The 27,717-nt window shown below is 39.3% G+C and overlaps 2 protein-coding genes across 3 annotated transcripts in view; both read right to left on the minus strand.

The window, feature by feature from the left end:
- Positions 1-1,703: 1,703 nt before the first annotated feature.
- Positions 1,704-20,245, minus strand: lrrc71 (leucine rich repeat containing 71). Its single transcript, XM_026928427.3, has 15 exons — positions 19,822-20,245; positions 18,358-18,396; positions 18,157-18,282; positions 13,153-13,272; positions 12,561-12,636; positions 10,766-10,840; positions 10,138-10,206; positions 7,672-7,813; positions 7,311-7,394; positions 6,720-6,794; positions 4,973-5,063; positions 4,705-4,784; positions 4,337-4,448; positions 4,171-4,259; positions 1,704-4,025 (listed from the first exon to the last, which is right to left on the minus strand). The coding sequence occupies exons 1-15, from the start codon at positions 19,898-19,900 to the stop codon at positions 3,903-3,905; spliced, it is 1,380 nt and encodes a 459-aa protein (XP_026784228.3). The 5' UTR covers positions 19,901-20,245; the 3' UTR covers positions 1,704-3,902.
- A 2,618-nt stretch (positions 20,246-22,863) lies between these two features.
- ash1l (ash1 (absent, small, or homeotic)-like (Drosophila)) overlaps positions 22,864-27,717 on the minus strand; it is a 40,916-nt gene continuing 36,062 nt past the window's right edge. For both annotated transcript variants that reach the window (XM_026928441.3, XM_026928439.3), the window contains exons 26-27: positions 25,838-26,291; positions 22,864-25,608 (exon numbers count right to left, since the gene is read on the minus strand). In XM_026928441.3, the coding sequence (XP_026784242.3) occupies positions 25,517-25,608; positions 25,838-26,291 (546 nt within the window). In that variant the 3' untranslated portion in view covers positions 22,864-25,516. The remainder of the gene's footprint in view (positions 25,609-25,837; positions 26,292-27,717) is intronic.

A 27,717-nucleotide genomic window follows, 5' to 3' on the forward strand; every position in this document is an offset into this window, starting at 1 on the left:
ACTCGGAAGAGGGTCATTTTTCCCACAGAGACACTTTGGGGTGCTTTTATTTTTAGTCAGAAGGTTTTGCAGAACAAAACCACAAACCACAGGAGCTACAGACATGAAGCATGATCATTATGTAGTACACGGGGACTCTAGCAACACCCTAGCAACCACCTAGCAACCACCTAGCAACACCCTAGCGCCCACCTGGAATATCCTATCAACCACCTAGCAACACCCTAGCAACCACCTGGGTTACCACAGCAACCACCTAGCAACACCCTAGCGCCCACCTGGAATATCCTATCAACCACCTAGCAACACCCTAGCAACCACCTGGGTTACCACAGCAACCACCTAGCAACCACCTAGCAACACCCTAGCGCCCACCTGGAATATCCTATCAACCACCTAGCAACACCCTAGCAACCACCTGGTTTACCACAGCAACCACCTAGCAACCACCTAGCAACATCCTAGCGCCCACCTGGAATATCCTATCAACCACCTAGCAACCACCTGGGATAGCACAGAAACCACCTAACAACAACCACCTGAAATATCTTAGCAACCACCTAGCCAGACCCTAGTAACCAAACAGGTTATCATAGCAACCACCTAGCAACACCCTAGCACGCAACTGGGTTAGCATGGCAATGTTTTAATGTTTTAACATTTTAAAATATTAACGCTTTACGCTTTGAATGTTTTAACCTTTTAACGTTTTAAACATAATTTTTAAGTTTTTAACCTTTAACCATTAAAACCTTTTAGCCTTTTAACTTTTACACACTTAAATGTTTAACATTTTAAAATCAGTGACGACAGAACGCTGTAATATTCGAGTAACTCTTTTAGCGTGTTTAGCCAACATCAAAGCTCATCCATGACCTTTAACCTTTTAGCTTTCACTCTCATCTGAGCTTGATAATCTGATTCAGCAGATCACAGCTCAGTCCTCTGTACACTTCTATTATTTCATTAAATAAATCAATGGGAGACAAATTTAAAAAAAAACTCTCAGGGTTTTCTGTTACCAGGTTTCAAGGTTTATTTAGAGACTTAGCAGCAGCAACATGTACAACATTTGATGTAAACCTCAGTGCGCTTTATTAAAGCTAGGGCTGGGAGTCGATCCCAAGAAGAATCGATTCCTCACTTCCAGGGATCTGGGACTCGAGAGTCGACTCCAAAGCTTTGGCTTCGATTCCACAGAGCGACGCTGTAGTTCGCCTGATACAACCCGAGGCAACCGCTACAGCTGAACCTAGCAATCCTTTTCCTGCTCAGATCTACTATATCTTCTGAAATGTTAACTGGTAGCTTGTCTTGCTTTCTAGACAACAGTGCCGTGGTTCTACTGGCTGTTTTTACAAACAACAACTGGCCGTTTTTACGAACAACAACTGGCCGTTTTTACGAACAACAACTGGCCATTTTTACGAACAACAACTGGCCGTTTTTACGACATGTGACATGTTTTGGATACAGGTTACAGGTTATGCTAGTTAGGTTAGGTTAGTTACAAATTAGTTCATAAAAAATGTCATCAGTGACGTAATCCCAGTATCAAATATGAAAGTAATGTAATCTGATCACTTTCGGATTTACGTCAAGAGAAAAGCAGCATGAACAACATCAGCAACATCAGAAAAGCATTTCAGAGAACAACTTTAGAGTCTGAAGTTATGATGGAAATGAGAAGTGACAGTGGCACGTATTTTCAAGATCGAAAATATTATTAATTTTCATATTTTTGCAACATGATCTTTGTTATTCAGTTTGTTCTTGAATACGTTATTATTTGTTTAAAAGTTTGATTCAGCAAAAGATCCAGTTCTTTGTACATTCTGTTCTTATACATTCATTAACTAATGTTAACAAGCACAAGGAAAAAATGTCACAACATTAAAAAAAAGTCTACACCATTGACATGTACATGAGGCTATTTCAATATACACGTTGATCCATGTAGTTTATCATGTTTTGTCGGGGAGTCGTGTTCATTTCTACCAAAATAACCTCATCCACAACTGCGGGTAACATTAAATCATTTTAGCGAACCTAGCTAACATGATTTCCGAGCTTAAATGCTTCTTTAAATTAGATGTGGAGTTGTTCGATAAAGACAGCGTCTTCACAGCTGGAAGCACTGTACTGTGATGTTGTTGCTTCCATTTTCTCCTTTATAGACAAAATCATTTTGAAATTTCCATCACTATAATGCATTTTTTTTCCCAGCGGGCTTCATCGTGATAAACAGCTGTTTCAACATATGTCTCTAGAGCAGAATGATTAGAGACAGATGTTTATTGCGTACGCACCGGGAGGTGGCTCACGTGACTCACGACTGGCAGGAGAGAACCAGAATCATAATCAAGCAGCTGTCTATACTGCGTTATGTCAAAAGAGTAATTTCTTTGGTTTTAAATGAATAAATTGTAATCCATTTTTTATAAAATGTACCTGTAATGTGATTGTTTTTTGTTGTAACTGTAGCGTTTTACAGTTACCAGTTTTTTGTATCCTGATTACGTAACGCTGTTACATGTATTCTGTTACTCCCCAAGCCTGAGTTTGAAACAGTAGCAGTATGAGTCAAAATACACAGCAGTTCAAAGCCATTCCATGTGCCTAATTAATGCGGCACTGTTTATTTTACCCAATTTCTTTCCATATGTCTTGTTTTCTGGACTCGAGAGTCAAGAAAATTATTGTGTGGAATCGACTCTTGGTGTCGACTCCATCGATTCCCATTGCTTGGAATCAGAATTGGACGCGACTCCAAAATTTGCGGAATTGAACAGCCCTAATTAAAGCAATAAGCCAGGAGAGGAGTGTGTAAAACCCACAACATCACTACAACCAACGTCCTCTTGTGGCTTCAGTAGCTTCGTAGCTTTCCTCTTTTCAAGGGAAAGTAATCTAAAGCACACTCAAAACACCAGGTGATGTCATGTTCTAATTTGCATATTCATGATCATTTGCATACCAAATTACAACTTAGGCTATATGAAGAAGAAAGATTTTCTGAAGACACTTAGAATAGAAATTTTATCAGAATAGAAAATAACGGATTGTAATTTATTTCTTATAGAAAGAAAGAGTCGTCTTTGGTGAATGAGTGAATGTAGGACATTTGTATGAGTATTTCATCATGTGTTTTAACAAGTTGGAGATATTTCTTTAAGAAATTTATATTTTGAATTTCAGGTAAGAAGGCTATCATGACAGAACTAATACATAAGGTATTTAGCTAGGGAATTACAATGAGCACATAGATATAAATGCTTTGCATTGTGGGTAAATGCGTAGGTCGCAGTAACGTCAGTGGAAACAACCCATAAAAAAGAGTCAACTTTGGTCACGACACCACAAACTAACTCTTTCCACATTTAAGAAATACTATACTGTCTATCAAAAGTATTTTGATCGGTTGATCACTGATTGGTCATTGGGAACAGTAGTGAGCAGTGACTGGTTGTTGGGAACAATAATGATTAGTGATTGGTTGTTGGGAACAGTAGTGATCAGTGATTGGACAATGGGAACATCAGCTCGCAGAAGCCCAACTCAGTCTGGCTTTACACACTTGTGGTAATCCAAGTGAACTTCCTCTCTCTACTCATATGTGTGTGACGTGATACGACTCAACACAAAATTATTAACAAAATATGGTGGTGTAAGAGGAATAAAACATGTTGGGATGTGCTTTTATTAGAAAATAATCAACTTTGGGCTGGTAATGACCCTCCCCTTTGCTTCACACCATCACACCACCACGTCATTGATTATTTTTCTATCACAGCACGCCCCACTGTGATTTATTCCTTACTTAGGAGGCAACTACAAAAACACATGATGTTAGAGCATAAAAAAGATAATTGTAAAGTAAAATTCTGAGGCGTAAAAGGTAACTATGCTGCCTGTCCCTGCTCAGCGTCCACCTGAGCTGAGGTGGCTCGGTTTAGAGGATCCTTAAGTGACATCATTTCCTGTAGTTTCAGGAAGACCTCACAGTCTGGAGGAAAGCTGTTCCTCTGAAAAAAAATTCAGAATAAAATGTAAAATATTTCAATAAATAATCTTGGAATTAGATAAATGTATAAGGTATATATTCATATATTCATATATATATATATATATATATATATATATATATATATATATATATATGAACCTCACATTAAGGGAAATATGCTGGAGACCTCTTTTCCCTTGACACGCCACAGATGACAGGAACATCTGAAGTGACTGCTGTGTCAGTTTATTGCCTGTTTTAATAGAAAGGAATGACGTTAACATCAACACATCCACAGAAATGTAAAGGTATGACTTGTTAATGACTGACCTGACAAGTTTAGAGAAAGAAGTGTTGTGTTGCCTGGATAAATCACTTTCCCTCCAATGTTCTGTATGGCAGGATTCAGCAAAGGGCTTTGTGTCTCAACCACTTCTTCTGTCTTACACACAAAAACACACAAACTCAGCAGTTTCTGAAATACTCAAACCAGCCCATCTGGTACCAATAACCATGAGCAGGTGTTCCTAATAAAGTGGTCAGTGAGTGTATATCAGGACAAATGAATGCACCTTTTGTACACACCTACCCTTCTGGTGGATAACAAAACATTTTGTATTGAAGAGGTTACAAGATATGACCTTAATGACATTAATATGCTTAATTAAAAGAGATTTATTTCTAGAATAATGTCCTACCTCTTGTTCCTTCACTGAAAGATGCTTGTCTTTTCCATCTGATTTTCCACCTTTGCCTTGTGGCATCTTAGTATCTGAGGCTGAGGTTAAAAGCAAATAAAAAAGGAAGATGTTTTTCTAAAGCCAAAATACCAAAATGTGTACATCCAGTGTTGGTTTTAATTTAACCCTTAAGTTCCAAATAATAAATAAATTGCAAATATTTTTACAATTTCAGTGTTACATTTCTCGGAAGAACACATATGGCATAGACAGGCTAAGTTTTTACTTCTCTTCTTTTCCACTTTGGGGTCCTCTTTCTTTCCTGTTGTTGTCAATGTCTGATTTGTTGGAGGCTTCTCATCCTTTCTGGTGGCATCCTGCAAATAAGCAAACATTCATATCTTCATCTCTCCAAACATTTACTTTCCCTAAAACCTGAAGCTGATGCTGTACTCCCACTCCTGAAGAACTTCTTACCAATCGTGTAGTTATTTTTTGCTGTTTTCTAATGAACCTAGGTGCATGTATTTTAAAATATAAATGATTTACACCACAAAAAAATCCTGTCCAGGGTGAAACATTTATGGAAAATGAAGGAACGAACACACTAAATGTGTGTGATCCCATTGCCTGTTTTCTTTCCATGAGCTTCACGTATGATCAGGCTTTTTGGTTGGAGTCCCGTTGACATGAAAATAATAAAAATCCGATTTGTTCAGTCATGATAAAAAGAATCGTGAGTATGCATCTACTGTTATGGAAACTGGTATTATAGTTTACCCCATCACCTGGCCAACTGCAGGCAGAATGACATCCACTTAATCTTAAGTGTGTTGCTGCTTCTCAATTTATACTGGAATGGAAATCGACTTATCAGACATTTTCAATCAGTATAAACAAATTAATTATTTTATGGTCACAAGTTTGTTATAAGATTAGTCAGGACACTGCTGGGTTTCTGTGTGTAGAGTATCATGACTCATGACTCATGACGTTCCTCCAGGACCATGATGCTACATAAAACAACACAGAACTACAAGAGACTACAGAAAGTGCATGTGCAAATGTGTGCAAACAGCACAAGACAGTACAATAACTACTAAAACAGGACAATATGCACAGTAAGAGACAGTGCAATGACGACCAGTACACAGTTCTAGTGTGAAAGTGTCAGATATAACAGGTAGTGCAAAAGAATAACAATACTTTAGTAGGGTCGATGGCGATGGTAGACACGAACACCTGTTGCTCCGATGTCCGTGTACTGTTAAAAAGTCAGGCTAAGAACAAAAATGGCACCATTTTGGTTCCGGAGTAGCCGCTGCGTGCTGTTGCTGCACTGCCGTCTTGATGTACACAATAACATTGGTACAGAGATAAAATGGACAGCACAAGGAAAGATTTTTTGATAGTAAAACATTATATACAACTGCCACAATAAAATAATAACACATAGGCTAGGTAAAAAAGAAATACCTGTGAATGAATGCAAATTCTTAAAGCCCCGAGTGTCTAATTTTACTTGAGCCATTAACCACTACTGTGGAGCGTCACATCACAAATAAATTCAATGCTAAACACGGACAGCACCAAAAGAGGTGCAAATTCCTTTTTTTGGCCTCTGGTAAAAAGAGTTAAACTAGAGATATCAATGCAGCAGTGGTTCAGTGATCAGGCTCTGGGCTACGGATCGGAAAGGTTGTGAGTTCAAATCCTGACACTTAATAATCTACCTAAATGGCAATTTTACTGTAGTGCTCCGGTGATGAGCTGCTGGGGATGGACAGAGCTGACTCGCATTTAGAGACTTCACTAATCAACTGAGCTGACTAAAATAAGAGTGAGATTGAGAGAATGAGAGAAAGAGATAGAGGGGAGGAGGAACATAGAAAGAAAGCAGGCAATGAAAAGAAGAAAATGGAAAGATTTGTTTCAGAGACAGACAAGAAGTACGGTAGAGAAAATAACTGAGACTGATATAAACTTGAGCTCAACATGACCTTAGACACTAGAAACAGCGTGTTCTTTCTCACCAGTTGGTCCTTCCTTTTCAACAGCCTCCTCCTCTCGACTATTTCTTCATGTGTCAGAGCAAATCTGCCAAGCACCTACAGAGAACGACAGATAGGCCTACGTGGACTTAATGAGAGTGGAAGAAAAGAATACAAACAATATCTAACTCTTTTTTGGTATATGAGTTCACACACAGCAAGTCAAAATCCAAATTCACAGGATTCTTCATTTATGCAACGTGTGTGCGTGGCAATTTTTTGTTACCAAGCTTCCTCCTGAGTTTTAAATGGAGTTATGAAATACCTTAAGCTTGGGAGAAAGAGACCACACCTGACTTCCAATTTTTTCCTAGTTAACTTCCTATCTTTATTACACTTCAACAGGTAAAAATGTTGAAGTGTAAAAACATGTTACTTTGCAATATCAGAGTAGCGCTGACCCCATTTGGAGATGAGCATAAAGTATTCAGCTCTCTGTATGTGACCTAACACACACTGTCACTCAGCTAGTGTTCAGCTACTACGTCTGTATCAACATGGAGAGAGAAATTCACTAAGAACACTAATTATGCTTTTAATAGTGTAAAACTGTAAAAAGGTTTGAAGGTGCACCTGAGCCAGATGAGCTGCTCCTACATCGCCTATGTGATTGCTGGCCAGGGAGAGATACAACAAAGTGCGATTGAGACGCAACCCCTGTAAAAGACCAATAAAGCAAAGGAGGAGAGGTGACAGTTGGCTATTAGGCAGCGAGACAAACAGCTGGATGCTTGCAGGAGAGGAATAAATCAACATTTGGCCAAGTGACATAAATTAATTCATTCATTCATCTTTATTAACCACTTTGTCAATTACAAATTAAAAAATGAGATCAGTCACATTATGCACATTAAAATGTAAGATGAAAATCCATGAATAAGGACACAGGAGTGTTCTCATTATGCTGCGTTGTGAATGATGTAAATTTCAGCACCTGGGCGAGATAAATAGCACCCGCATCACCAACAGCGTTGAAGGCCATGTTGAGTGACAGGAGATTCTTGGACAGCGCTAAACCAATCAGACGTGCTCCCTCTTCTCCTATGCGATTGTTTCGCAGTGATAGGTGTGTTATCCTAGCAGATAAGACAGACAAAATAATAGTAAATAAAAAATTATTGAAACAGTAGAAGTCTATTTAAACACTGCATGCTCTATTTTTGTGACAGTGCAAGTGCAGTTTGCTGGTTAACATCGACATGTGGCTGTTTTCATCGGGACGCAAGCTAACTGTGGCTATATTCGTGGTTGTGAATCAACAAGCAGATGCAGATAAGATTGTATTTTCCTGACTCCAGATGCAGTGTTAGAAATCTTGTCCCATTTCATAATATCTTTCAAAACAATATGCTTCTTCAACCAAATGTTGGCTGAACAGACATTACGTTATCAGATGTTTTATTCATATTAAATTCCGTTGTGGAAGGCCAGTTCACACAGAAAGCTTTTATGAAGCGTCTTAAAGTCATGCACGAGCTTCTATTTCAACCAGAATTTAAATCCACACCAGTTGTGAGATAAAAAAGCGCATCCATCTGACTGTTTTTTCATGCATGTAAGTGAAATAGACTCCATGGTAATTAATCCAAATCCACTATAAATCCAAAATAATATCATATTCACCACATTAACCAGGTTATTTACATAATTTTTAACAATAGCATAATCAAATTTGCACCTCACATGAGGTCAGCTCTCACATTACCTTCATTCGATGCTTGAAGTTTAGGCCTGCTCTCAAAAGATGATCTCAAAATCATCAAACTATCCAATAACTCTACATAATCCTACATACACTCACTGACCATTTTATTAGGAACACCTGTACATCTGCACTTGTTTTTCCAATCTTTAACTGTCCAGTTTCGATTAGACTGTGCCCACTGTAACCTCAGATTTGTGTTCTGGGTTGACAGGCGTGGAACCTGATGTGGTCTTCTGCTGTTGTTGCTTCTGCTGTTGCTGCTTCCAGGTTCAAAATGTTGTGTGTTCTGAGATGCTTTTCTGCTCACCACGGTTGTAAAGAGTGCTTATTTGAGTTACTGTAGACATCTTGAACCAGTCTGACTGCTCTCCTCTGACCTCTCTCATCAAAAATGTGTTCCTGCTTGCAGAACTTTTGCTCACCGGATGTTTTTTCACACCATTCTGTGTAAACTCGACAGACTGTTGCGTGTGAAAATCCCAGGAGATCAGCAGTTTCTGAAAAATTCAAATCAGCATGTCTGGCACCAACAACCATGCCACATCATGCCAAATCACATCATTTCCTCATTATGATGTCTGATGAAGCTCTTTACCTGTATCAGCATGATTTTCTGCATTGTGCTGCTGTCACATGACTGATTGCAAAATTGCATGGAAGTGGTCAGTAAGTGTAAATAAGTAAATAAGTATGTTTAAAAAAAACCTGAGTTTCAGTGTTGGAACTGGAGCAGACATGGAAATGATCAGGCTTTGCAAAGAAACTCATCTTTCAATTAATTACTTAAACAACGTTATGTAATTACTTAAACAATGCTTTGCTTGTAATTTAACCAGAATTAGTTCATAGTTCATATTAGTTCAGGAGACATGTTATGACTCGTGAGCTTTCAGTTCCACTGATAAAAACACCAAATAAGAATTTAGTGGTTATCATGTATTTGAAACAAACGATTACATATATCTCATACAGTATACTGTTTTAATGGCAGAACAAGATTATACAATATAGAATGAATCTGGTATTTTAGCTTTTTTATCGTGGCAACCCATGCCGAGAAGAGAATACGCTCTGTGTGTGTGTGTGTGTGTGTGTGTGGTCGTAGTGTACAACTGTGTCATTCCATCTATATTCATCATTGAATTCCTGCACATGTTGCCTTTAATGCCTTTTGATTTCTGCATTAACCTGATAAATATATATTTAACCACTTGCATGGTTTTAAATGATTGTGAACATTAGACTACTTATATGAAACACACACACACACACACACACAATATGTAATTCTCTGCATTTGTGGCACTACCAATAAAATATTGACATACTGTAGAATCTAGTCACAGAGAAAACAGAAAATATAATAAAAACTTTCAGCTTAGTTTATTTTACAGCTAATAGAAGTATCTCTAAGGGAACTCTACAGGGAGCTGATCTGATTGGATATCACAGCATTGTGCTTAACCATAACACTAGATAATGTAATTATTTAAATTGACATGAAGTTACTAAAACTATACAATGCCACGGCCTCATGTCCCGTTTCTGCGCATATGCCATGAACACAAAAATAGTGTGTTTAAAGCAGAGCAACTCACAGAGATAAGACTGTCATGATCATTATGGAGCCATGTCCCTTTCTAATATTTAAATGTATTATGTATGTGCACATGCGTGTGACAGAAAGACACTTACATACTGTCCTCTCCCATGAGAATATGGTAACTGTTTTCTGGAATAGGGGTTCCCTCCAAAATAACTGTCCTGCCACAGACATAGCAAGAACATAAGGTATAAAGTCTTTAATTATATGTAGTATCCATATATTATACATATGTAACCATGTATAATGTGTCATACATAAGGAATGTGTAAAAAATTACAGTGTACAAAATAACATTGTCTACACATTTTCTATCATTTTAAAGACATTTCATCTTCAGGTTTTCTCATTCGATGTTGTTCACAACAGCAGAATCAGTCTAAAGTTTGAGTTCATGCGTTTCTTTGATACTTAACATTGTGTAAATGTTCTTAAATACAATTAATAATAAGTAACAAGTTTAGCTTAAAGACTTCGTTTCTGAATGAAATCTTCAGTGACGGATGCATTCCTGTGTGCCTAAAGCAACAAGATTTCAGTCTGAAACCCAAAACAGTAAAAGACACGTTTTGTTCATGTTTTTAGGCTTTTATGAAGTTAAAGGTCACACAGTGAAGGACCTAAGAATCAGCTGAATGAACTTAACTTCCAGCACATGTACTCAGATGTCTGACTGGAACTCACTGGGGACCAGCAGCACACAAGCCCTGCTTTAGTCACCTGAGCTTTGAGCACATAGAAATTGTGTTCTTTAAGGAGGTCAGAATGGGGTCAGTCAATCCAATCCGCCACATCCTGTAAAATATACCACAATGTAGCTTAATGCATAATGCACTGCAACTTCATTCTTTGGGCTCAGTTGTTATTGTCAGAAATGAATGTGCTTGTGTGTTAGCAGGGAATGTGACATATACGAAATATTTATTCAACCCAATTCAAAATAAATAGGTTACTTCAGTCAACATGTAATTATGTACTATTATATAATTATATATATACACAGTTATATAATTCATTAAATTGTTGATGCATCATGCATGGAACATCATATAATTAATAAATTCAATAAACGTTCTAACAAAATTTTCAAAAAAATTAAGTCAACCCAGTCTCAAAGAAAAAAAAACCTTCGTATGCAACTTCTATACGATGAATATATCTACGTTCTGTCATCATCTGTTTGAATGCTCTGTATGCCACCTTCTGCACCAGTGTAATTTAACCACGCCCACCTCTACCACTATGCTATTTGTACAAGATCAATATGTAATAAATAATTTTATCTCTTTTTAAAACATGTTGAGAATAGCCTGCTTCATGCATAAAGAACCACATGACTTATAAGCCCGAGTGTGTTTCCAGAGAAGTGGAGAAGTTATGCTTATCTCACAAGCCTGGTAAGTCTAATCACACAAACTTTACGACAACTTTATTACATATCAGTTCATATGTGTGATGTGTTGATATGCATCGTATGCCTGTGATGGAACATTGATATTCAACATATAGAAGGTGTTGCAAATATATGGCTAAAATATTGTGTATCCCTGACCATCACACCCATATGTGCTTGATGAAGATCCCATTCCAGATTTATTCTCCTTTGCTGTTATAATGAGCTCCACTCTTCTGGGAAGCTTTCCACTAGATGTTGGAGCGTGGCTGTGGGGATTTGTGTTCATTCAGCTACAAGAGCATTAGTGAGATCAGGCGCTGATGTTGGGATGTCGAGGAGGTCTGGGGTTCAGTCGGTGTTCCAGTTCATCCACTCCAACCTTCACACACCATGTCTTCATGGAGCTCGCTTTGTGCACAGGGGCATTGTCATGCTGGAGCAGGTTTGAGCCTCTTAGTTCCAGTGAAGGGAAACTGTAATGCTACAGCACACAAAGACATTCTATACAATTGTGTGCTTCCACCTTTGTAGCAACAGTTTGGGGAGAAACAACATCTGGGTGTGATGGTCAGGTGTCCACATACTTTTGGCCATATAGTGTAAGTTGCATGTGAAAGTTTTTTTTTCTGTGAGAGCGTGTATGATAACTATGTACCAGACTCACCAAATTTATTGCCGTAAACTACTACTTTAGCCAGCTTGGTATTTGTACGTGTCACAATCATGTCCTCCTTCTCATAGCAGCAGAGCTGCTGTCTCTGTGCACTTTAAGTCCAATTCATACCATAAGGGATTCTAAAGACACGAGGCATGCGACTCTTTTTTTGCCTGTTTTCTTATTTACATCTTTTGATCCCTGTAGTAGCCTGATATTTTAATCTTGGACTGCTTATCTGTTTTTTTTTTTTTTTACTAAAACTGTGGTGCCATATTTCTCTCAAATATAAGTATTTGCATATATCCATATACACATGTATTTATTATTTGAGACCTATGCTCTACATGATCACCCTTAATCTCTGTGCATTTTCTCAGCTGCTGTGTTACGTTTTTGTGGATTTTGCTCTACATATTCTCGCTGGTTCGTGACTTTTCGGACACCCTTGTACAATCACTTACTCTAGGCTCTGCAGATTGCTGAGGGATGGTAACGTCTTACTCAGCACTCGAGCCATCGCCTCGTCCACCCTCCATCCTAGACAATAACACAGATCACAGCAGTTGCTTTTGTAAGATTCCCTTTACAAAATGGGTGTTGAATCGCAATACCATCTGCAGGATTCTTCCTTTGAAGATTGATGATACAGCTGCTGAATCACTGGTTTATTGTTACAGTTAGCTAATCGCTTTTTAACAGGACTGGGTATCAAGCCGAACTGTTTCACAGTGGCTTATACAGTAGCATCAAAAGATGATCTGATATAGAATTGATTTGGCTTAATCCAGTATATAGAAATAATGAATTGACAGAACATTTTAGTATATATATATATATATATATATATAGAGAGAGAGAGAGAGAGAGAGAGAGTAGAGTTCAGATGTTGAGCTAATACATCACTATAAACATTACATAGTTATGTCAGAGATAAACGAAGCATTAATTCTTGAATGTACTCTAATACAATGCTTGTGAACAGTCCTGTAACTACTATTTTACAATGCTATATTTATAGAGTTTGGTATAATTACATATTATTAACTGCCTTACCAGATATTCGAACTCTTTTTACGCTCCGTGAGTCCTCGTTCTCCAGTTCTATGTGAAGGCAGGGTTTAGGAGACCAGGTTGCCATACAGCTTTCAGAGAAAATCTTTTCTTGGCTACTCTCTAAACAGGGATACATGGGTTGTCATTTCAACACAAGCTGTAACGCTTATAATATGCTTTTTTTTTTTTTTACAAGAATGTTAGGTTTTAAACCAAACAGCTTTCTGTCCTGATCTACCACATGAAAAGCTTAATTACAAACCCAATCTAATACCCTAAATCAGTGCCAGAAGTATAAGAGAGTGTAGTAGATAAATACGATGAGGAGAAATAAGTATTTGGACTTATTGTAAATATGAACAAAAAATATTTATTCATAAGCAATAAAAAGATATTTTTAAAGAACAAAATTGGACAAAAACATAGTCGGACACCACAATTTACCAACGTTAGTATTGTGTTGCAAAGCTGTCACTGGCAATTACAGTTTCGAGACGTCTACAGTAAGAAGTAATTCGCTTTTTGCAGCATTGTGGTCCTATTTTGGCTCATTCCTCTCGGCAAATCGTCCTCAGGTTTATGACGGTTCCCTCTGATGAACCCAGAATTTAAAAATCCTCCATCAATTTTCAATGGGATTTGAGTCAGGAGATTAGCTAAGCCATGCAAGGTTTTCTTGAGTTATTTCAGCTGTGTGTTTGGGGTCATTGTCCTGTTGAAATGTTCATCTTTTCCCCAGATTCAGTTTCTTGGCCAATGAGATTAAATTCTCCTCTAATGTGTCCCAGGACATCGCTCCATTCATGTTTCCTTCGATGGTGTGTAACGTCCTAGTGCCGTTTGCAGAGAAGCAGCAACATATCACGATGCTCCCACCACCGTGCTTCACAGTCAGTATGATGTTCTTGGGATCATACTCGTAACCCTTCTTTCTCCAAATGAGACGAGCTGAATTATTGCCAAAGAGGTTTCATTTTGTTTCATCTCACCAGAGTGTATTGAGTTCTGAGTTGAATGCTTTTAGATGTGCAGAGGAGATTTGCATGAGGTGTAGGAATGGAGATGATTGTGGTGCAGTTCATTGCTTATTGTTCTCGGTGTAACTGTTGTTCCTGCTGCTTTTAGGTCGTCCTGCAACTCTTTCTAAGTGACTGCTGGCTTCTCTCTTACCTTCCTTATCATTAGTCTAAGAGCGCAATGTGAAATCTTGTGTGGTTCACCTGTCCAAAGATGATTAGTTGTGGTTTTCAGGAACTTTCCACCTGCACATTATCGAACCACTTGTACTGATGGGGATGTTGAAGGTCTTTGCTATGGTCTTGTAGCTTTTCCATTTGAGTGTTGTTTAATAATTTTGTCTCTAAGAACTTTAGAAAGCTTTTTTTTTTTTGCAGAATTTATATCTAGAATGTAATTTATTTTTATGTAACCTTTACATGTACATTTTTAATATAGTGACTGAATATTTTTTCCCTATCAATTTTATTTTTTAAACAAATCTTTTTTTTATGCTTATGAATATATACTGTATTTTTGTTCATATTTAGAAGAACAAAGTCAAAAGACATTATGTGTGTAATTTAAAGTGGACGTATGAACTAAAAATGTATTAAATAACAAAAACAAAAGTGTCCACATACTAATGATAGAAATCATGCCACGAGAAACTACTAAAAAAATTGTTACTGTAAAAATGAGTTAAAATAAGACATGGGTATTCAAGTGAAATTTCTGAAGGATCTGTTACATACAAAAGTCTACTAAAGCAACTAACTTGACTGAATGAGACCACAGTTATGTTTAATGTGTAATCATGCATTATTACTTTATGGCTACCAATAAGACAATTTAAAGTGTTTCATAGTGACGCTTCTGAATAGTGTCACAGAATAAACACATACTTCTTCATCCATCAGGCTTTAAATTCTTTAAATTATTTAATTCTGTTTTTTTAAACAAGCATTAAGTAATCAGACCAGACAAGGGAAATAAAATGAAAATCTATGAAAGTGTGTCTCTCGCCCTTTCGCTAGTCTCTGGTCCAACGAGCAACATTCAGTTAAATAACGAGGATAATAGGATCTGCTACAGAAGACGCTCTGGTTCATGTTTAGAAAACTAGAGTTGCTGAACAAAGGGCAGGTTTTTCTTACATTTATCATCTACAGTATCTTTTTTCAGGTATTCGGTTCAGTCAGCTGGAATACTTAGCTGGGTCTTTGATAGTTGACGACCCCTGACATAAGCAAATCTACAGTTCCTCATTCGGCTGCTCCCGTTAGGGGTCACCACAGCGGATCACTGCTCCGAGTATTTGCTTTGGCACAGTTTTACCCCGGATGCCCTTCCTGATGCAACCCTCCCCAATTTTATCCGGGTTTGAGACCAGCACTGAGAGCGCAACACTAGCGGCTGGGGTAATCGAACCCCTGACAGCGGTGAGAGCGCTGTGGCCTAAACACTAGGCCTCCAGGGACCCATAAGGAAATCTACAGTGGGGTCCCAAAATTCTGAGACCACATTGAAAAGCTGGGATTTTTTTTTTTATTTAAAATTGGAAATAAACAGAAGGGTTTAGAATTTTTAATTATTTAAAAAAAAAATAAATAAATGTTCAACATCTTGAATAATTTATAGTCAAGATGCTGCACTATTTCTAGGTCCCTATTTAAATGTAAGCAAACGTGTGATATTGAGCATGTTAAGTGTTTTGTACAAAAGGTCAGATTTTCCTCATGTCTAATCTCTTCTAGTGAAGCGTGTGATCAGACGACACGCCACTGGATTTGATCTAAAATGGATAATAAGTTTTTGCACAAACATTAAAGCAAAAAGAGGACAAACCAAGTATTAATAAACTCTCAAATTCACGGAAATATTTCGAAGATTTTAGTTTTCACTCAAGTTGTTGTCAGTAATATAATTTGTAATGAAAATGGTTGCATTAAATTAGAAAAGAATGCAGAATACAAGCATTTTCACAAGTGCTCTCAGACTTTGGACCTCACTGTGTGTACTTAAGTTCAGTGTAAGACAAAGTATCCAATTCATTCTTAAAGAGCTGCTTTAATAAGCTGCTGTTTTATAATTTTAATACTGTAGCGTACACTGTGGATTCCTTTACAGCTGTGGGAACTAAACAGTTCACCAGCTGGGGTGAGAATTAGATGGCTCTACATGAGAATTTTAAGTTCTGACCCTTACTATGGTTAAAGTGGATACTAATTTTCAACTCTATCCATATTTTTTATACTTTAAGCTACACTCACTGTCCACTTTATTAGGAACACTTGTACACCTGCACATTCATGCAGTTATCTAATCAGCCAGTGAAGGATCTGCAGGCTGAAACACCTTGCTGATGAGAGAGATTAGAGGAAAATGGCCAGGTTTGAGCTGCCAGGAAGTCTATAGTAACTCAAGTAAGCACTCTTTACAACCGTGGTGAGCAGAAAAGCATCTCAGAATGAACAACACATCAAACCTTGAGGTCAATAGGCTATAACAGCAGAAGATCACATCAGGTTCCACTCCTGTCAGCCAAGAACAGGAATCTGAGGCTATCATGGGCACAGACTCACCCAAACTGGACAAGACTGGAAAAAGACCTGGTGATTTTTTCTCCCTAATCTTCAACTGTCCAGTTTTTAAAGAGTGATTATTTGAGTTACTACAGACTTCCTGGCAGCTCAAACCAATCTGGCCATGTTCCTCTGACCTCTCTCATCAGCAACAAGGCGTTTCCACCCACAGAACTGTCACGCACTCAGGGCTTTTTGTTTTTCACAACATTCTGTGTGTCACGTAATGGAGGCAAAGGACGATGCAAGGGCAGATTGTAGTTTAATGTAGAAACAAACAACATAAATAACGTAACTTAGAAACATAAAACATAAACTAGGATATCAAGGCAGTGAAGTGAAGTGACTTGTGGCCAATTATGGTGACGCATACTCGGAATTTGCTCTGCATTTAACCCATCCAAGTGCACACACAGTAGTGAACACACACACACACACCGTGAACACACACCCGGAGCAGTGGGCAGCCTTTTTTGCTGCGGCACCCGGGGAGCAGTTGGGGGTTCGGCGCCTTGCTCAAGGGTCTCACCTCAGTCGTGGTATTGAGGGTGGGAGAGAGCGCTGGTCATTCACTCCCCCCACCTACAATCCCTGCCGGACCTGAGACTCGAACCCACGACCTTCAGGTTCACCTTCGGGTTACAAGTCCGACTCTCTATCCATTAGGCCACGACTGCCCCATAACACGAGCAATGAAGAGCAACAAAAGACAAAAGCTAGACAATGAGTTCATGAGACTCGAAATGTGAAACAGGTGAAAGCAGTCATGTGACGTGATAGTGAGGTGCAGTGTTGGATGGGAAACAGTTCAGTGCTGATTCCTGCATATCCCTGACACTGTGTAAACTCTAGAGACTGTTGTGTGTGAAAATCCCAGGAGATCAGCAGTTTCTGAAAAACTCACACCAGCCCATCTGATACCAACCTCCATGCCACGGTTAAAGTCACAGAGCTCACACTTTTACTTCATTCTCATGTTTGATGTGAACATTAGCTGAAGCTCTTGACCTGTACCTGCATGATTTTTTGCATTGACCTGCTGCCACATGATTGGCTGATTAGATAACTGCATGAATGTGCAGGTGTTCCTAATAAAGTGGATGTGAGGGTATATTGAGTGTTTAGCTTCTCACATGTATTCAGTGGCACATAAATCACACCGAGAACATTAAGTCATGTTTGCCAGCCAGACAGAACCTCAGAGTTCCAAGGTCTTGTGGTCTTTATTTATTTGTCTATAGGTTATAGGTTGTGAATGCGTGGTCTATTCTCTCGTACCTATGCTGCTGTATAAAAACCAGAGCACCAGCCAGCTCTTTGTATGTTTAAATAAAGTGCGTATCATGATCATGACAGCAAACACCTTGCTTCCTGTTCCTCACTCATCATCCACTACAGAGAGCTGAAGATGAACCGTTTATACCCGTTGTTCTTTCTGTGGAAGGTGATGCTGCTATTAGTGGTCTCACGTCAGGGATTTCCCTCAAGCCGACTACAGCACACAGCTCTGGGAAATCCACTTCCAGATTGCCTGAGCACTCGTAGTCATCTGTGACCAGAAAATAAAGTTTAACAGACGTTTAAAAGTGCTGCTGTTGGAGAAAGCCACTGGTCTTCCACTTACCTACGCTCTGGACTGGGCGTTTGTCTTGTATATTCAGTCCTAAACGTTAGAGAGCAGAGTATAAAGAGCAGGCATCAGTTCCACTTCACACACTTACAGCAAGACAGTACGAGTAGAAACGACAACTTTGGTCAAAGACGTTTTCAGATTTTTGGACAAATTGCATCTATACCATGTCATGTTGCAGTAATAAAGTAAAATATATTAAAAATCCACAGAAAAGTGTTCATTTTGATGTTTTTGTCTACTCACGACCATCGCATTCAAGAAAGATTAAGCCCCGCCCACTCTGAAAATATAAGTCTCTGCTTCCTCGTATATCATGTATGTTCATTTATGTGTCATGTGACATACGGCAATTTTCTTTATAGAATATTCACACTAAAGTGGAAACACATGAAATCGTGTTGTATTTTTAAAATCATTTTCCTCAAAATATTTATTTTCCATATCCAGAATCAAAAATCTCACTTTCTAGATGAGCTGCATTTGTGAAAATGTACGCGTTTATTCCTGTTCCTGGTTACGGAGGAATTTCGCAAAATGTTGGATTTACATCGGATTGGATTTTTTACTATTTTTCTTGGTTAAACAATAAAAAAAATGATTTTCTGAAAAACTGTCCAAGAACGTTTTTCTCTGAAGAGTGTCCTCAGAGTGAAATAAACATTTGAATTCTAACAATATCCAAAGACTACTGGAGATTTTGGATTTTATTAAATATGCAAAGAAGTACACACATTTAATCAGTGGAAGCGTCACTTGCATAAATAAATGTGCATTATTGAGAAGTTCCAAGAAAAAAATACTGGTGAAGATTGATTGTAATGCACTAAGTATGTGAACCCCTGACCATCACACCCATATGTGGTTCTTCTGCAAACTGTTACCACAAAGTTGGAAGCACACAGTTGTATAGAATGTCTCTGTGTGCTGTAGCATTACAATTTCCCTTTACTGGAACTAAGAGACCAAACCTGTTCCAGCATGACAAAGCCCCTGTGCACAAAGCGAGCTCCATGAAGACATGGTGTGTTTGAGTGTCCTGCACAGAGCCCTGACCTCAACCCCACTGAACACCTTTGGGATGAACTGGAACACCGACTGAACCCCAGACCTCCTCGACATCCCAACATCAGCGCCTGACCTCACTAATGCTCTTGTGGCTGAATGAACACAAATCCCCACAGCCACGCTCCAACATCTAGTGGAAAGCTTCCCAGAAGAGTGGAGCTTATTATAACAGCAAAGGGGGAATCAATCTATATTAATGCCCGTGGTTTTGGATGATGGTTTGGGTGTGATGGTCACGTGTCCACATACTTTTGGCCAAAAATGACCCTTTTCACCTGTATTGTTTTGCCTTATGAAATGTATGCAACCAAAAAGCACTCAGATAATAATATAAAGCTAAAAGATCATAGGTAGATAAGTTAAGCATAATAAAATAAAATCAAATCCAACCTGCAGTGTGTGAAGGCTCTTCCTCCAGAACTCCAGAAGTCCCTTTCTCCTTGCTGACTTTTTCCATCCTTTTTTTCATTGCTTTTTTTATTTTTTAATAATTATTTATTTCATACACAAGCCTATTTAACAACGTTGAACGTACTATAATGATGCAGGAAAACTCTTATTCATCTTATTCTTGTTATTGATGTGTATAAAAGTACTTATACACCCCGTTTTGTTTATTAATAGACTACACTTCCATAGTGTAAGTTGCGTCTCGGTTGCCATAACAACCAGCGCTCTCCCAGCATGGCTACCCGAGAAGGCGGAAGTGACGCATCGCATAGCGACCCGTAGTGAGTGGAAAAGATTATGTGGTGCTAAAATGATTGCAATACTTTTATATACTTTTATTCATTTAAAAAGTTTATTGTGATAGTTGTAGTTTGCTTGACTGTTTATGCCTGGTTTATAATTGTGCGTTAATGCGTGTTTGTATATTTGCGTCGCGACGCAGAGAAGGGGATTATGGGTAAGCGCGCTGTGCGTATCTGCGACGGTGCTGTGCGTCGAGCGGGCTTGAGGTGAACGCTGATTGGTTGCCGGAGAGGTGTGTCCGGTTGCGTATCCGGAAATGTTTTGATAAGACGTTTTTATATTTAATTTTTTCCGCGGGTTTAATCAAATTCAGAATAATATTGATTTTCACTTCAGAGTAATATTGTTCCAAATACATCTCAAGTGTAAACAATTAAAAATCTCACGACATAAACACTGGAAATATCTCAGTTTAGAGTGATGTCTCATGGATCTGACTTGCTTGCCCAGCACATCCCACAGATGCTCGATCAGACTGAGATCTGGGGAATTTGGAGGCCAAACTAACACCTTGAACTCTTTGTCATGTTCCTCAAACGATTCCTAAACAATTTCTGTTTAAAGGATAAAACAACATGAAGACCATAGAGCTGTCTATGGGAGAAAAGCAAGCCATTTTGAAGCCGAGAAAAGAACCACTGAGATCTGGGAAATTTGGAGGCCAAGTCAACACCTTGAACTCTTTGTCATGTTCCTCAAACCATTCCTGAACAGTTTTTGCAGTGTGACAGGGAGCATTATCCTGCTGAAAGAGGCCACTGTCATTAGGGAATACTGTTGCCATGAAGGGTGTACTTGGTCTGCAGCAATGTTTAGGTAGGAGGTACGTGTCAAAGTAACATGCACATGAATGCCAGGACCCAGAGTTTCCCAGCAGAACATTGTCCAGAGCATCACACTGCCTCCACCAGCTTGCCTTCTTCCCATAGAGCATCCTGGTGCCATCTCTTCCCCAGGTAAGCGACACACACACACCCGGCCTTCCACATGATGTAAAAGAAAACATGATTCATCAGACCAGGCCACCTTATTCTATTGCTCCATGGTCCATTTCTGATGTTCACATGCACATTGTAGGTGCTTTCGGGTGGTGTACAGGGGGACTCTTCTGTGGGTTTGGACCAGATGGACTAGCATTCGCTCCCCACGAGCATCAGTGAGCCTTGGGTGCCCATGACCCTGTCACTGATTCGCTGGTTGTCCTTCCTTGGATCACTTTTGGTAGGTACTAACCACCGGGAACACCCCACAAGACCTGCCGCTTTGGAGATGCTCTGACCCCGTTGTGTTGCCATCACAATTTAGCCGTTATCAAAGTCTCTCAGATCCTTACGCTTGCCCATTTTTCCTGCTTCCAACACATCAACTTTGAGAACTGACTGTTCACTTGCTGCCTAATATATCCCACCCCTTGACAGGTGCAACTGTAATGAGATAATCCATGTTATTCAAGTCACCTGTCAGTGGTTTTAATGCTATGGCTGAGTGTTGTGGTGAACTGGGATGTTTGGATGCTGTCGCCCCCCCAATCTCACGCGTTCACTCAGGATTGTTGATGGTGGAGTAGCTGCTTTATGTCCCAGGGTGCCCTCGTGTCTGCCCTCATACCTTCTGGCTCTCCCTTTTATTTATGCTGTCACAGCTAGTCTTGATGGAGTCCCTGCTTGCACTCTGCACGCAAATACATTGTCCTTAACCATTACGGGACAAGAGCTTACCTAACACACTCTCTCTCTCTCTCTCTCTCCAGCTACACATGCTACTCCTGAGATGCCAGTGATCCTGACCCCATCTGCTCTCTGGACCTGCCTGATCCATCTTGATGCCCTACTTCTGGTTGGAGTTCTCATTGGTTGAGAACGCTCGCTGCTGCTGGGGTTTGGCCCCACATGGACAGCCTGAAGATCAGTGGGATTGCTGGTGCCACTTGTTGGCCGTAGAGATGGCTTGCGGATCTCATATGGGCAGTTGTACTGTAATGGCTTGGGACTGCGATTGCTGTAGTGACTTTAGGGCTGCGGTTGCCACGAGCAGCTTTTAACTCCATCAGTGGACAGTGGATAAGTTCAACAAATTTCATGTGAAAACTGTGATGAATTTCCTGGTTGCACAATTGCACTTCCTGTCCATGTAGTACACAGTTATAGAAGGGATTTATTTATAATCGCACTATCGGGTGTCACCCAGATGAGGATGGGTTTCCTTTTGATTCTGGTTCCTCTCAAGTTTTCTTCCTCATATTGTCTCAGGGAGTTTTTCCTCACCACCGTCCCCTCTGGCTCGCTCATTAGGAATAAATTCACATATTTATTATTTATTTTGGTTTAATTTAATTTGAATCGATTTATTTCTGTAAAGCTGCTTTGTGACAATGTCCACTGTTAAAAGTGCTATACAAATAAAATTGAAAAATGTGAACTGAATCTTGACATCACCGTATTCGTCAACAAACTGACCCTCCCTCCATTTGTTTTTTCAGGCTGGCTGACCCCATGCATTATGGGATAAGGTAGGACAGCAAAAGATGAGTGTATGAAGCCTTAAAAAAAAAAAATCTTCCTGAGGATGACAAACACTGGATTCGGACATGACTCTGCCCCCCCCCCCACCCCCCACCCCCCCCCCCCCCCACATTTCGGACACAACCAATAATTCAAATAATGGTACACAATGTAAATGCTCTATGCAATAGTTAAAATTCACTTTATTGGCAGATGTATTAATTGACTATCCATACAATTAAAATATGCTTTGACTGTATACCTTGAGTATCAATAGTTATGACCTAGTAAAGAATTATCACATGATTCTTGGCTAAATGTAAGAGCAACAGGCAGGTATATTCACAACAATGTAGTGCTTTTTATTAAAAAACAAACAAACAAAAAAACAAATAGAATATAAAACAAAAAAAGTAAAAACCAACAGCATTTTCATGACTTTAGAATCATAATTACAAACTTTTAACCAGAGTGGAAAAAGTTTCGACAAACTGTACACAACACAAAATGTCTGTCAGTCTGTCCATATACAATGCTTGCATGTTATTTTTGTGATTGTCTAAAATAACTAAACAAATCACACAAAAACACACAAATACAAGAAATACAAGCATCATAATTATGACCGTTATCACAAAAAGAAAAAAGGAGCTGTTTTTTTTTTCCCCAAATCTGAATGGGAAAAAAGAAAAGATTAAGAACATGATAGTCAGCTGATAGATTTCTTTTTTTTTTCTTGTTTAGTTTGTTTCTGCCATTTTCCAAAATAGCATCTTTACATTTTTATGTTGGTTTGTTTTTTTAGTGTTCAACACTTTGCAGCAAAGTAACGAGGAGTACTTTTTCCCTCCCCTTCAAAAGTAATAATAATTATAATAGCATTAAAATTAATAATTACAATGACAGTTGTCAGGTCTGGGGTCACTGAGTCCATTTCACCTTGCTCCTATGTCAACAAAATTTTGGACAAGTTGCTTAGTTTCTTTCTTCCGTCATTGGGTTTTAACGTTCAGCCACGTCGTCCTCAAGCCCCAAGCTTAAATGAACAATGATGCCAATACAAACGGCGTAATAATAATAATAATAATTAATAATTAATAATAATAATAATAATAATAATAATAATAATAATAATACATATAGGGTTGAGTCCTGTACAATACAATACACAAAAAAAAATCCATTATCAAGATATTGCTTTTTGGAGACATCTCTCACATATTCCTGTCTGCATATATACATAGCTTGGCACATCATATACATCTTCCTCTCTTGTCAGTTATCCCCCCACCCCTTCTCTTTCTGTCGTTTCTGTCAGTTCATCCAAAACAACCAATGTTTGATGGGGCCAAAAAAATCATTAATATTGTCCTTTTGCAATTTAAAACACAATAGAAACGAAAAGCGAAAAAAAAAAAAAAAAAAAAAAAAAAAAAAGAAAAACACATCCAAAGCCCCTCCCTTTCTCCCGCCCAATCATCTCACTTTGTCAATTGCAAATCAAACCCTTATTTAATTTAAAAAATTGTTTTTTTCCTAAAAGTTATCTGACATTTTCTTTTGACAGGCTACATACATTCAGGGCAGCGCTCAAACACACCCACACACACACACACACACACACACACACACACACACACAGAGAGAGAGAGATCATTCTAAGGCGTTACAGTTAAAGTCAGTGCACCCCACTGGTTAAACATCTCGTTGAGCTGGTAAATCGAACACTCAAAAACAGGGCAAGCTACTTCACAGAACAAAAATCTCCGTGCTTTTCTTCTTCTTCGTCGTCTTCTTCTTTTTTCTTTTTTTTTTAAATAAGACACGATATAGCAACCTCCCCCTGCCAACGTCCCGTCCCGTCCCGTCCCGCCCCGTCCTCCCCCCACCCGTTCCACTATTCCAAGTTTACAAAATAAAGAAACCCTTCCCATCCATCCTGCCCTTGCCAATCGTAATATAATTACAGTATGACAGAACAACAAACGAACAAACAAACGAAACAAAAACCAATAATGTACTTAATTATCTGTTTTGCGTTTTTTGTTTTTTTGTGTGTTTTTTTTTTTTTTTTTTTTGCAGCACAGCATCTTTCCAATACTGTGACGAGTGTTAGTGTACACCTCTGGGAGCGAATGACGTCCGTGTTAGAAAAAAGTGCAGTTAGCTCTTTCTCCACTTGCTTTCTTGCCTCCTCTTTCCTCTCCTCTCCTCTCCTCTCCTGTCCTCTCCTGTCCTCTCCTCTCCTCTCCATCGACAGGCAGTGTATATGTGCGCTACACTGCGCCTCCTATGCTGCTCCTCTTCTCGCTTCTCAGTAAATATGGGTTTCTATCCACTAAGAGGTGCTGGACTCCGTCTCCTCTTATGTCCACCTGCATGGCCAAACTCCCCCCAGTCCATTCTCAGAGGCTTCATTCTTTCTGTATGTAGTACCACCTTGAAAAAACATTGACCTCTGTTGTCTTAGCAACGGAAAACACCGTAACGTGACGGTTCATACGTGACAGGCTTAAATAGTACATATTCCTATGTTCATGTGTCATTGCAACATACTTTTTTTTTTTTTTTTTTAAATGCATCAAGGCAATAATTCTCTCATTGCTGGCAAAAAAAACAAACAAACAAAAAAAACCTCATGTCCTGTGCACATACACGAGTCTCTCTTTAGTTCATTTAGGAAAAATAGAGCAAAATGGAGGACAGATGTTTTGAAAGGGAGAGCCTCTAAGCCTTTAAGCGTCTCTCCTTTCTCATACCTTCATCCCTCTTTTGCTGTTCCTGCATATTGTTCTTTTTTTGCTGTCTGCTCGTCACCTGCAGCGATGCCATCACTTCCTGCTCACAAAGTCGCTCAGCCCGAGTGTGCGTCTGCGCAGGCGGCGGCCAGAGCCCTCCTCGAGAAGATAAGTGACGTCTATAACTGCAGGACAGAGAAAAAGCAGCATTAGTCTACTGAAAATATTCTGCTCTTCTGCACTGTATGAAGAGGCTGCCTGCTTGTGCTTCAAACTTTCACACGTTTTAACATCTCTCATATTTCTGAGTGCACCACGTGTTCGGAAGGATTTTTCATTTCATAACTGTCCTGAAAATAAAGGGATTTCCCTCTGCTTCTCCCTCGCTGAAGGACAACAACGTTTCTCTCTCACCGTTTTTGCTGGGGGTCCGATGCAGAAGGTCCAGCAGGATCTTGTTGAGTCGTTCCCTCTGTGCTTCCCTCCGTCCCAAAACGGACAGATGCAGCGGTGAAGAGGAGAGCGAGGACGCCTCTGCTCCTCCTTTCTCCACGGAGCTTTCCTCCACCTCCCTCCTCTCACCCTCCTCCTCACCCAACTCTTCGTCCTCCTCCTCTTCTTCGTCCTCGCCAGGCCTCCGCTGCTCCTGCGGTGGTGCCAGTACGGACAGCGCGGTGGAGGACTCCTCGTGGTTACAGCCCGTGTGTCCTCCCGCTCCTCTTCCTTCTGCGTCTCTTGAGAAGGACAGCTGGTCACATGACCCGCTGGGGGAGGGGTCTTCATCGCAAGCCCCGACCCCTTTGGAGCGTTCGCTCTTCCAGGCTGAACGTCCGCCGTTCCTCTTGTAGTTGTCGGGAACGTGGTGAGGCTAAGAAAGAGAGAATACAGAGAGAGAGAGAGAGAGAGAGAGAGAGAGAGAGAGAGAGAGAGAGAGAGAGAGAGATGAAAGAAATTACTTGCTAATTTATAAATAACAAAAAATGTACAAAATACATTTTATACCTACTAAGCCCTAAACATGGCTACGGTCATTTGACTGAGAAAAGAAAAAGAAATGGTACAGAAAGCCACGCTGTATGTGCAGTGGTCGGGGAAAACATGTCGACTGTCGTTCTAAATTTAATTAGCCGAGGATTATGTTGACTTTGGAAAACGTTCCATCACCACGTCATTTGTTTTAGGTGTTTAAACCAAGATCAGTGTGTGTTATTCTCAATTAGCATAATTATCCTCCGTGACATTTTCCCTCATCTTCTACGTGTAATCTCGGTGTGAATGACAGTCGCCCACCACTGACAGCTGTCAACTTTTCCGTGAAGCATAAGCGCTGCCACAGAATATTTAAATGTCTTTACACGTTCATTTCAGGGCTCAAAATGGCGACAAACAAAATGCGACCAAAAAATAAATTTAAAAAAATATATCTATCAACTCTAGGAACAACAGAACATTTCAGTATTTATAGATAAACAGAGAATTTCATAGGGAGGCCACAACACATCCTCTGCTCTCTGTCCTACTACAGTGTCCAGTTATTTACCATATAGATTCACAATACAGTGTGCTGCATGAGGTTAAAATAGAAAAAAGAACAATCAGTCTAGATCATTTTAGGTAGCAGGACACATTACACTTAGACAATGTCAAGTCCAGTGACAATAACACATCACTCTCAAGGTGAAATGGATATACAGTACATACAGAGTTTTCCAATGCATAAGTTTTCACCCCCCTTGAACTTTCCCACATTTTAAAGTGTTACAAGCGGGAACTGAAATGGACTTAAATTGGAATAAATTTCATGCGCCTGAGAAAAACAGCCCCTAACACTGAAGTGGGATTTAAAAAAAAAAAAAAAATCCATTTACTTTGCAAAATTCTTTACAAATAATAAAATGTAAAAAGTGTAGAAGCTGTGACTGCAGAAGTTGCTGTCAAACCCATAAACTGTTTTTTTTTTTTTTGGACAGAGACATGGTTACAGCACCAACCTTTTAGTATGATAATAAAAAAAATAAAAAATTGATAATGATTAACAAATTTTGTCAGTGGCTGAGGTTATGGCCCTGAGTTCATTGCTCTACTTTGCCCCCTAGTGGTATAACAGAGATCTTTTGTTATTTTTCAATAACAGTCCACACAAGCCTATCGGACGTGGAGCCCAGTTGAAGAAGGATCACTATCTCCAAGGGGTTAGTGCTCCAAGCACCACTGAAAAACCATTATTAAGCTTCGGCCTGATTTTACTGTCACAGACACAATCGCACACTGTAAAGGACAATTTTTGTCCGGGA

The sequence above is a fragment of the Pangasianodon hypophthalmus genome, chromosome 29 (assembly GCF_027358585.1).
Source record: "Pangasianodon hypophthalmus isolate fPanHyp1 chromosome 29, fPanHyp1.pri, whole genome shotgun sequence".
In the NCBI taxonomy this organism is placed as follows: Eukaryota; Metazoa; Chordata; class Actinopteri; order Siluriformes; family Pangasiidae; genus Pangasianodon; species Pangasianodon hypophthalmus.

Excerpts from the sequence above, each read along its gene's own strand:
- lrrc71 (XM_026928427.3), bottom strand. The coding sequence starts at position 19,900 with ATGAAAAAAAGGATGGAAAAAGTCAGCAAGGAGAAAGGGACTTCTGGA. Across the intron at positions 13,273-18,156 it reads TTCCACAGAAAGAACAACGG|AGAGTAGCCAAGAAAAGATT; the intron begins GTATAAACGGTT and ends ATCCCTGTTTAG. Across the intron at positions 4,449-4,704 it reads TTTCAGTGAAGGAACAAGAG|ACAGAAGAAGTGGTTGAGAC; the intron begins GTAGGACATTAT and ends TTTGTGTGTAAG.